The sequence below is a fragment of the Ostrea edulis genome, chromosome 9 (assembly GCF_947568905.1).
Source record: "Ostrea edulis chromosome 9, xbOstEdul1.1, whole genome shotgun sequence".
NCBI classification, from domain to species: Eukaryota; Metazoa; Mollusca; class Bivalvia; order Ostreida; family Ostreidae; genus Ostrea; species Ostrea edulis.
In genome coordinates this window covers 62,567,651-62,580,844 of record NC_079172.1, presented here as the reverse complement: position 1 = coordinate 62,580,844, position 13,194 = coordinate 62,567,651, and the positions used below count along the sequence as shown (strand labels likewise).

Genomic DNA, 13,194 nt, shown 5'->3' with positions numbered 1-13,194 from the left:
ATGTACACACAAACAATGTAAAAATGTACACACAAACAACATAAAAATGTACACACAAACAATGTAAAAATGTACACATAAACAACATAAAAATGTACATACAAACAATGTAAAAGTGTACACACAAACAGTGTAAAAATGTAAACACAAACAATGTAAAAATGTACACACAAACAATGTAAAAATGTACACACAAACAATGTAAAAACATACAAACAATGTAAAAATGTACACACAAACAACATAAAAATGTACATACAAACAATGTAAAAATGTACATACAAACAATGTAAAAATGTACAAATAAACAACATAAAAATGTACACACCAACAACGTAAATATGTACACACAAACAACGTAAAAATGTACAAATAAACAACGTAAAAATGTACACACCAACAACGTAAATATGTACACACCAACAATGTAAAAATGTACAAACAAACAATGTAAAAATGTACACACAAACAACGTAAAAATGTACACACAAACAACGTAAAAATGTACACACAAACAACGTAAAAATGTACACACAAACAACATAAAAATGTACACACAAACAACATAAAAATGTACACTCAAACAACATAAAAATGTACACTCAAACAACATAAAAATGTACATACAAACAATGTAAAAATGTACACACAAACAATGTAAAAATGTACATACAAACAATGTAAAAACATACAAACAACGTAAAAATGTACACACAAACATTGTAAAAATGTACACACAAACAACATAAAAATGTACACACAAACAATGTAAAAATGTACAAATAAACAACGTAAAATGTACACACAAACAACATAAAAATGTACACACAAACAACATAAAAATGTACACACAAACAATGTAAAAATGTACACACAAACAATGTAAAAATGTACACACAAACAACATAAAAATGTACATACAAACAATGTAAAAATGTACATACAAACAATGTAAAAATGTACATACAAACAATGTAAAAATGTACACACAAACAACATAAAAATGTACATACAAACAATGTAAAAATGTACATACAAACAATGTAAAAATGTACATACAAACAATGTAAAAATGTACATACAAACAATGTAAAAATGTACATACAAACAATGTAAAAATGTACATACAAACAATGTAAAAATGTACATACAAACAATGTAAAAATGTACACACAAACAACGTAAAAATGTACACACAAACAATGTAAAATGTACACACAAACAACATAAAAATGTACTCACAAACAACATAAAAATGTATACACAAGCAATGTAAAAATGTACACACAAACAATGTAAAAATGTACACACAAAACAACGTAAAAATGTACACACAAAACAATGTAAAAATGTACACACAAACAATGTAAAAATGTACACACAAAACAACGTAAAAATGTACACACAAAACAATGTAAAAATGTACACACAAACAACATAAAAATGTACATACAAACAATGTAAAAATGTACATACAAACAATGTAAAAATGTACATACAAACAATGTAAAAATGTACACACAAACAACATAAAAATGTACATACAAACAATGTAAAAATGTACATACAAAAAATGTAAAAATGTACATACAAACAATGTAAAAATGTACATACAAACAATGTAAAAATGTACACACAAACAACATAAAAATGTACATACAAACAATGTAAAAAGGTACACACAAACAATGTAAAAATGTACACACAAAACAACGTAAAAATGTACACACAAACAACATAAAAATGTACACACAAACAATGTAAAAATGTACACACAAACAATGTAAAAATGTACACACAAACAATGTAAAAATGTACATACAAACAATGTAAAAATGTACAAATAAACAACGTAAAAATGTACACACAAACAATGTAAAAATGTACATACAAACAATGTAAAAATGTACACACAAACAACATAAAAATGTACACACAAACAATGTAAAAATGTACACACAAACAACATAAAAATGTACACACAAACAACATAAAAATGTACATACAAACAATGTAAAAATGTACACACAAACAATGTAAAAATGTACACACAAACAATGTAAAAATGTACACACAAACAACGTAAAAATGTACACACTAACAATGTAAAAATGTACACACAAACAATGTAAAAATGTACACACAAACAATGTAAAAAAAGTACACACAAACAACATAAAAATGTACACACAAACAATGTAAAAATGTACATACAAACAATGTAAAAATGTACAAATAAACAACGTAAAAATGTACACACAAACAATGTAAAAATGTACATACAAACAATGTAAAAATGTACACACAAACAACATAAAAATGTACACACAAACAATGTAAAAATGTACACACAAACAACATAAAAATGTACACACAAACAACATAAAAATGTACATACAAACAATGTAAAAATGTACACACAAACAATGTAAAAATGTACACACAAACAATGTAAAAATGTACACACAAACAACGTAAAAATGTACACACTAACAATGTAAAAATGTACACACAAACAATGTAAAAATGTACACACAAACAATGTAAAAAAAGTACACACAAACAATGTAAAAATGTACACACAAACAATGTAAAAATGTACATACAAACAACATAAAAATGTACACACAAACAATGTAAAAATGTACATACAAACAATGTAAAAATGTACATACAAACAATGTAAAAATGTACACACAAACAACATAAAAATGTACACACAAACAATGTAAAAATGTACACACAAACAACGTAAAAACATACAAACAACGTAAAAATGTACACACAAACAATGTAAAAATGTACACACAAACAATGTAAAAATGTACATACAAACAATGTAAAAATGTACACACAAACAATGTAAAAATGTACACACAAACAACGTAAAAATGTACACACAAACAATGTAAAAATGTACACACAAACAACATAAAAATGTACACACAAACAATGTAAAAATGTACACACAAACAACATAAAAATGTACACACAAACAATGTAAAAATATACAAACAACGTAAAAATGTACACACAAACAATGTAAAAATGTACACACAAACAACATAAAAATGTACACACAAACAATGTAAAAATGTACACACAAACAACATAAAAATGTACACACAAACAACGTAAAAATGTACACACAAACAATGTAAAAATGTACACACAAACAATGTAAAAATGTACACACAAACAACATAAAAATGTACACACAAACAACATAAAAATGTACACACAAACAACATAAAAATGTACACACAAACAACGTAAAAATGTACACACAAACAACGTAAAAATGTACACACAAACAATGTAAAAATATACACACAAACAATGTAAAAATGTACAAACAACGTAAAAATGTACACACAAACATTGTAAAAATGTACATACAAACAACGTAAAAATGTACACACAAACAATGTAAAAATGTACACACAAACAACGTAAAAATGTACACACAAACAATGTAAAAACATACAAACAACGTAAAAATATACACACAAATAACCTTGAAATATACATGCAAAGTAAAAATATGCACACACACAACGTAAAAATGTACACAGAGCGTAAAAATGTGCACACGACGTTAAAATTTACACACAAACACCGTAAAAATGTACACACACCGTAATAATGTCCACACAAACAACGTAAAATGTACATAAAAACGACGAAAAACGTACACATTTGTCAAATTCAAGGAACAGAGAGTTACAATGGGAATTATATTGAATGCTATTTCACACTAAATTAACGATATTTTAGTCTGATTTCCGTATTGAAAATAAACCCCCGAAAACTAACTAGTCTAGGCAGTTGTTAAGTCTGTGCGAGTTCCCGATAAAACATACCCTTTGTCGAATACCTGATAAAGTTTGTGTGAAAAAGGGTTGTGATCCTGACTCGAATGTTCAATTTTCCAATCAATCTTTTTTTTCTGATCGAGTTATCTTTCCATTACCTGTACTTGGACAATAGAAAAGCGGCTGTGCAAAACATACATGTCCATTGACTTCTGTTAAATCATATCCAATCAAATGTAAGGCATTAACTCATATCCAATCAAATGTAAGGCATTAAATCATATCCAATCAAATGTAAGGCATTAACTCATATCCAATCAAATGTAAGGCATTAAATCATATCCAATCAAATGTAAGACATTAACTCATATCCAATCAAATGTAAGGCATTAAATCATTTCCAATTAAATGTAAGGCATTAAATCATATCCAATCAAATGTAAGGCATTAAATCATATCCAATCAAATGTAAGGCATTAAATCATAGTCAATCAAATGTAAGGCATTAAATCATATCCAATCAAATGTAAGGCATTAAATCATATCCAATCAAATGTAAGGCATTAAATCATAGTCAATCAAATGTAAGGCATTAAATCATATCCAATCAAATGTACGGCATTAAATCATTTCCAATTAAATGTAAGACATTAAATCATATCCAATTAAATGTAAGGCATTAAATCATAGTCAATCAAATGTAAGGCATTAAATCATATCCAATCAAATGTAAGGCATTACATCATATCCAATCAAATGCAAGGCATTAAATCATATCCAATCAAATGTAAGGCATAGGCTTATTTAAATTGCATTAAAATTCATCTCATCCTTAAAATGAATACTTCAAAATGTGGTACATAATATTCTTTTATTAATAAGAAATATCCAACTTTATCAAATTTACCATGGTTTGTTTTCGATAGATTCCCTTAATGGTAACCTTTCGAATAATTTAATTTACCACGATCAGAACCCTTTACAAGGTATTACGTGGGGGAAAATCGCTGTCCGAGTAGCGCAGAGGTAGCGCTCTCGCTTATCACCACTGCAACCCGAGTTCTATTCCCGTGACCGGCAGTGGTTGTACATGTATATGAGAGCGTATGGTGGTCGCCCACTCGGACACGTGGGTTTCCTCCGGGCACTCCGGTTTCTCTCATGTATTTCTGAATGAGTAAAACTAAGTAGCATAAATATATGTGATAAAACTGGCATTCTTACTCAGGGCGTAATTCTATTCAGTTGAATGTAAAGCACGGAGTATTTTGTGAAAATGGTCACTGCTTTGCAAAACGTAAGACGAATATTATGCATATCTTACTCCGTTTTCGGAAGTGAAAATGTAATATGAATAATTATTATATAGCTAATAAATAGTCTAATATAAAATCTACGTAAAATCTAGAGAATGTTAGCGTTCAATATCCTAAGGATTTATTGAACGCTAACTTTGCATTGCGTAAATTGTATGCGCCCGAAACATTCCGAGTATGAGCGTTCAATATTGACGTTACCGTAACGACGTAAACAAGCCAAAATGGCAGACGACGGTCCTCCGAATCTGACAGAGCCGGTATTTGATATTTACTTAAGCAAAATGTTTTACTGTACATAAATTATGATGCCCCCATTTACAAAATCAGTTTGCTTCATGCATTAATGACAGGTTAAATATTGAAAAATTTAGAAATGCATGCAGTTATTGCACACTGCCAATATTGATGAATCCTCGTTTATTTTGGAGTACTTTGAATGAAAAGGGATATGATGTAACAACTAAATACTTTAGCTATATAATTAAAGGGTTATTGAACTTATATAGGTGAATATTGGCACTCGTTGGCAGTCAAAATGCACGAGCAAGCTCGTGCATTTTTACAGCCAACTCGTGCCAATATTCACCGATATAAGTTCAATAACCCTATAACATCATATCTTGACGCGCTTCATGAAAAGTATGCCGACTGAAAGCGTTGGAATTCATGCCCAAATGAAACTGATTTCTTACACTGTATTTACATTCTACTTTCATTTCTGTCGTAATTCCCAGCCGTTGATGTATATATTCGTTCGTGAGGAAATGGTATTTATATCGATCCAATTAATCTTTTGATATCCCATTAACCCATTAAATCGCTTATTTATTTCCATAATCCTCTCATCACTAAAACACCATGCCTTATCCTCCTTCAATGAAAAATAAGCCTGTAAAACACTTTGTAGTGTGTTGCCACCTTTGTGAGGTTTAATAATTTGTTTCAAATTATCAAAAGTATTAATAGAGGGCGAAGCCCTCTCACGGCCCGAAGGGCCGTGAGTGCGGAGCTCTCCCTATAGGTAACACGTATATACATGTTTAAAAGGAAAATAAAGGAAAATAATGAAAAATTAAACCATACCTATGGAACTTGAAAAGTTTGGTACAAATGGCGTCGATTCGAATATTAGCGCGTGGACATGTATTTCTCCATTTTGAATCTCGTCTACCCTAGTTCACGTTGTTCTGAGATGTTACACATAAAATCCGTAAAAGCATGTAAATCTTATTTTCTTAATCATATATGATCACTCCACGATTAACGCCATGTTTTTTGTTGTGGTTCAAACCTATGTTTGTAAATTTGCTAAATAACGACGCTGAATATGACGTCACAATGTACTGTTTACATTAATTTGAGTTATATTTCCAGCGTTCAATATATAGGCGGATCAAATGTCCAAAAGTAGGATGATACAGCTCCGTCGGCGTGCTAACTTCGGGTTGTTTTTGTCCTGTTTTGGATATAGATACTAATGCCAAAACTTTTTTGCTTCGCCCTTAAACACGGTCACACCGTAAAACATATTAGAGGTCGAAGCCCTCTCACGGCCCGAAGGGCCGTGAGAGCGGAGCTCTCCCTATAGGTAACACGTATATACATGTTTAAAAGGAAAAGATAGGGAAGTAATGAAAAATCAAACCATACCTATGGAACTTGAAAAGTTTGGTACAAATGGCGTCGATTCGAATATTAGCGCGTGGACATGTATTCCTCCATTTTGAATCTCGTTTACCCTAGTTCACGTCGTTCTGAGATGTTACATAAAATCCGTAAAAGCATGTAAATCTTATTTTCTTAATCATATATAATCACTCCACGATTAACGCCATGTTTTTTTGTTGTGGTTCAAACGCTATGTTTGTAAATTTGCTAAATAACGACGCTGAATATGACGTCACAATGTACTGTTTACATCAATTGCGTTATATTTCCCGCGTTCAATATATAGGCGGATTAAATGTCCAAAATTAGGATGCTTTGATACGCCTCTGTCCTCGTGCTAACTTCGGGTTATTTTTGTCCTGTTTTGGATATAGGTACTAATGCCAAAAACTTTTTTGCTTCGCCCTCAAACACGGCCACGCCGTAAAACATATTATGTATACGGTGTGACCGTTGAGACGAGCGAAGACCCATGGTATCTTACAACACGACTTAACGCGGGAAATATAACGCAGTTGATGTAAACAGTGCATTGTGACGTCATCATTAGCTGCGATATTTTTTTCTTTCAAACCAATCAATTATCCACAACAAAACGTACGAAGGTATGGGAAAGCTTGTTTGGAATTTAAAATCATTTGTGGTACTTTCCAAACTATTTATTTGTTTTATCTACGGGGTTGTCAATGAAGTATACCGCAGTGACGGCGACATTTTTCCGGAGGCATTATGGGTAGTCCCCATCATTTTTCAGCTGATGAAGAGCAAACCACGTGACTCCATTGCGTAATCATTGGAGGAGCTCGTCGCGTCGCTTTGCGACGCGAGCAAAAATTCGCTCGCTATTAACAATGTCATATAATTTTAACAGACACAAAATATGAATATGAGAAATAAACCAATGTTGTAAAGGGAGATAATCAGAATTTCCGGTAATTAAAACTTATATTTGACTAAAAAAATCATGAAAATGACTTGAATTTCTTTAAAATGCAGTTTGATAACGAGATACAACGTCTGAAAATGTTACTAATCATGTTTTTTCTCATTATTTTTCAGATGCCCTGATATTAGAAGACTTGACACGTGAAAACGACCTAGTCTATGTATGAGTGGTGTTCCGTAATAATTATTGAACCAGCTTGCAGTTATTGTCTACTAGTTATAGAACCATGAAATGAGAATACGATTTTACTTTTGCCAAATGCACCGAGCTGTCAAGCCTAGGTGTGGAAGTAATACACTCAGTGATATTCACACCAAGCTAGCGAAATCTTGGCCTCTCTGGAAAGTACGGCATTTGAAAATGGTGGAGAGGAAAATCGTTGTCGAATTAAGTTTCCGTTTTTAAAGACCATTGGAGAGATACAATTCTTTTTTTCTCTTTGAATAATTTAGACTGGACATTTTCTCATTACTTCTGAATTATAATCTGGATTTTTTTTTTAGATGGTGTAAATTCTGACATGGCACCAGACCACGTATTTTACGCAGTGTACCAAAATAAACCTCGAGCATCAAATAATGGAAGTTTTGTTTGTATATTGTTTAATGTCCCATCGGATAATTTCTCACCCATTCAGAGACGTCACTAGTTGTAGGTGAAGTGCCACAAATATTGACCTATTCTTAACGCCCAGGGCCTAGCGGGGAGGGTTCTCTATCGGTGAGGGTTCTCTATCGGTGAGGGTTCTCTAGTGGTGAGGGTTCTCTATCGTGCTAGCGCCGTCGTGAGACGGGGCCTCTGATTTTAAGGTCATTTTAAGGTCATTTACGGACATATGCAACGTTTCTGATATTTTCTCTATTATTTTTCATCTCGATATGTAAAGTTCTTGTACGATTTCCGAACTAGGTTTAAATTTTATATTGTAAAAATATACCATAGGTTCTATACCGGAGTGAGTTGTTCAGTGGTTAGATCATCTGAGTAATATAGCAAGTGCCCGATCGTTCAAAGACTTTTCACTCCTTCTTTGCAACAGAAAATCCCATGTATACAACTTAATGTGATATACAAGAACTGGCTTTACATTTTACATTTTTACTTGAAACAACCAGGAACTATCAAAATTTGCTATGATAATATTTTTTGTAGAAAAGAAATGGCATACAAGTGAATTATACGTGAAATGTCACGAAAAATTAATTATTGAGAAACGTCGCGTATATTCATTATACCTAACGCTTATCGAAGGAACAGGCGCTACCTAAACACGTCTTACGTTTGATGCGGTGATGGGTTCCAACCTGGACTTACCAGTTACAAAGCAAATGTCCCAACCACTAGGCCACCGTTGAGCGGCACCAATGGAACGAAACTCAGATAGTTATTCAGCACTCACGACCAGAGAGAGAGAGAGAGAGATAGAGAGAGAGAGAGAGGGAGAGAGGGGGGAGAGAGATGGATGGAACGAAACTCAAATAGTTATTCAACACTCACGACCAGAGAGAGAGAGAGAGAGAGAGAGTGAGAGAGAGATGAAAAGAAACCCAGATAGTTATTCAAAACTCACGACCAGAGAGAGAGAGAGAGAGACCCGTATGATATCTTTCTCCCAGAGTTAATAATTCATATTGATGAAACGATAATTAAACAGTTGTTTTCAGACATTGTAAATCAATGTCCATTCGCACATAATTTCTTTCTCCAAACCATGCATCTCACAGTGATGGGCTAACGAACACACGGACATGGAATATGAAGTAACATTGACGTATCATGGAAATCTGGAGTTTATATTTAAATATCTACGTGTCCTATGTTTTTGTCTTCGATATCCATAAGGGTAGCCATTTCCTCATGACTAAAAATGTGCGTATGAATCTCGATGAATACAATACGACTATTTTAACAGCGGGGAATATTCCGACAGACATGAAAGATGTAAATAAAAAAAAAAGATTTCACTTCTGAAAACACATGAGAGTATGAACAGCAATGCTACATGCCAGGATATTTTAAAATCGCAACTATCCTGGGTCGTCGAATTCACAACGGCTATGTACAGCGTGTTCTGTGGTACTGACTAAAACCCGGTCTCGGTCCCGGTCTTCGGTCTCGGTCCCGTGACTAAAACCCGGTCTTCGGTCCCGGTCCCAGATTTTTTTATTCGATAAAAACAGAATACACCAGAATATTTGAGCCCCAATTTCTCGTTAATTTAGATATGACATATCATGCCTGCATTCTGATAGTTGATTGATAATATTATTGTCGTCGTTCGTAAAATAATGTGTGAAAACTCCGGGACCGGTGGGACCGAGAAGTAAAAACAGTGCTAAAAGCCGGTCCCGGTCTCGATATTTTTTATTTTTCCTAAATAGCCGCTTGAATCTACTTTTTTATTTAAAAAAAGATAAGAGTGTTATATTCAATGACATTCCTTTATATGCACATGTATGTTTCTGATTTATTGTATACAAGATGAAGATAACGAACAGTGATCAATCTCATAACTCCTACAAGCAATACAAAATAGATAGTTGGGCAAACACGGACCCCTGGACACACCAGAGGTGGGATCAGGTGCCTAGGAGGAGTAAGCATCCCCTGTTGACCGGTCACACCCGCCGTGAGCCCCATATCCTGTATGTTTGTGTTTTATTCAATTTTCCTTTTTATGTCAAAATCGAACTCAACTACGTGACCTTTTCTCTCCCAAATGAACGCGTTACATTACATTTTCATAAAAAGATAAGGATGTAGAAGAGAAATAATATATATGTACTTATCCTGGTGTATTTGTTTGTAATTTACTGCTGGATGTAGTTTTTACAAAATTTATTCTCTCTCTCTCTCTCTCTCTCTCTCTCTCTCTCTCTCTCTCTCTCTCTCTCTTACGAGTGTATCGTGAGAATCGCATTAATTTGTTAAATTATGATGTTATATTAGTTGTTTTAATCAGGGAAGAAAAGCCTCGATGTAAATATTAGAATAATACAAAGTAGAGTGCACGTGCAAAATATGAGTCCAGAATGTACGATGTATGAAGTACTTTAAAAATTATGTTCATTAGTGAAATGGGGAAAAAAACCCAAATATTGTTCTTAAATTTTATTATAATTTTTGAAACATAATGAATAATTGTTGTTGATAGCGAAACAAAATTAATGTGCACTCTTGTCAACAACCCCCTCCCCCCGCCCCTTTCCAGAAAGATTCTGAATACAAGAATGATGCTCTTGAAAAGCAAATGTTATATCCCCGTAATCAGATATTCGGGGCGCATTTATATAGTTTTTGTTGCATCCGTCTGTTTGTCAGTAAAAACTTTTGAATGCATGTTGATAGGGTTTTCATATTTCACATGTGTACTCCTTGTGACAAGACCTTTTTTTACATGCAATTCTTCACCTTTCAAATTTGACCTACTTTTGAAAATCTTTAACCTTAGCCATAACTTTTGAATGGTTAGTAAAAATACACGCGGGTATAAAATGCTTCAGGCAGGCATACTTTTCTTGAAGCTCTAACAGTAGGCCTATTTGTATTTTCAAAACTGAAATTTATTTCTTAAATGAATTTACATGTATGTTTTGCATATTTATAAATGTAGATTTCATTGTTTGTAAATTTGTCAGTTTATGTCAAATTTATGCTCTTTGAAATGTAAGATATTTTGAAAATAGGAAACAAACAGTTTTTGTGCAGCATAATTAATACATGTATGTTTGTACATATATACGTATATAACTATTCACAATAAATATAGTTACCACATAATATTACAGTACAAACATACCATAGATGATTTGAAGATCATCTAAAGTCAGAGGGTATCTTCTGTATAAGTATATACAGAATCTGACATTTTTGGTGAGCATGTGCTCTATGTATGACACACTTTTATAGATACTATAAATACAGTATATTATTAGGTGGATTTTTTAAAAAGCATTGTATCTAAAAGAACCACAACTGAAAAAAAAGAAAACTAAGTATCAAATAAGAAAGGAAGAAATATTTTATAGTTATTATTCATTGGTTATATACAAATATATGTAAATTTTATACCCATATAAAGAGATCGGGTTAGGAATACAAAACATGAATCTTTAAAAACTGAATTTGACAGGAATAAAAGAAATAAAATAAATGAACAAATAAACTAACTGTAAATTACAAACAAATACACCAGGATAAGTACATATCTATTATTTCCCTTCTACATCCTTATCTTCTTATGAAAAGGTAGTGTAACGCGATCATTTGGGACAAAATGTCACGTACATGCATGTAGTTGAGTTCGATTCTGACATAAATATAAAGAATATTGGAATAAAAAACCTACACACACAATAAATCAGAAATATATGTATATAAAGGGATGCCATTGAGTATCACGTCCTTATATTTTTTATGAAAAGGTAGATTAAAGCGGCTATTGAGGAAAAATGTCGAGCCCGGGACCGGCTTTTAGCACTGTTTTTATTTCTCGGTCCCACCGGTCCCGGAGTTTTCACATATTATTTTACGAAAGAAGAAAATAATATGATCAATTTACTATCAGAATGCAGGCATGAGATGTCATACCTAAGTTATTGAGAAATGGGGCTCAAATATCCTGATATATTCTGTTTTTATTGAATAAAAGTATCTGGGACCGGGACCGAAGACCGGGTTTTAGTCACGGGACCGAGACCGAAGACCGGGACCGAGACCGGGTTTTAGTCAGTACCGTGTTCTGTGTTTAACGTGCCTTGTTGGAGCTGGTATAAATGTGAAACGACACGACACTGTGATTGAGCTAATGTAATGCATTCACTGAAAATAAATGACAAAGTCAAAAGTTTCACACACACACACACACACACACACACACACACACACACACACACACATATATATATATATATATATATATATATATCTTACACACTGCGATAGCTCTAAAGCGCTTCGTGAAGCATTAGAATGGCGTAAAGCGTTTTATACCCTCGTGTATTTTTGATCAAAACTGAAATTTCTGTCTTAGATGATATCATAAAGAATTAATGTAAATGATTGAGTACGTCCTATCTACAACATGTACAATATAATTGTAATTATTGTAAATGATTGAGTACGTCCTATCTACAACATGTACAATATAATTGTAATTAATGTAAATGATTGAGTACGTCCTATCTACAACATGTACAATATAATTGTAATTAATGTAAATGATTGAGTACGTCCTATCTACAACATGTACAATATAATTGTAATTATTGTAAATGATTGAGTACGTCCTATCTACAGCATGTACAATATAATTGTAATTAATGTAAATGATTGAGTACGTCCTATCTACAACATGTACAATATAATTGTAATTAATGTAAATGATTGAGTACGTCCTATCTACAACATGTACAATATAATTGTAATTATTGTAAATGATTGAGTA

At 32.6% G+C, this 13,194-nt stretch overlaps 1 protein-coding gene across 1 annotated transcript in view; it reads left to right on the top strand.

Annotated features, from left to right (window-relative positions):
• LOC125658642 (latrophilin Cirl-like) overlaps positions 1-8,350 on the top strand; it is a 60,432-nt gene extending 52,082 nt beyond the window's left edge. Inside the window, exon 27 of the mRNA XM_056150812.1 lies at positions 7,862-8,350. Within this exon, the coding sequence (XP_056006787.1) occupies positions 7,862-7,914 (53 nt within the window). The 3' untranslated portion in view covers positions 7,915-8,350. The remainder of the gene's footprint in view (positions 1-7,861) is intronic.
• The last annotated feature ends 4,844 nt before the right edge of the window (positions 8,351-13,194 follow it).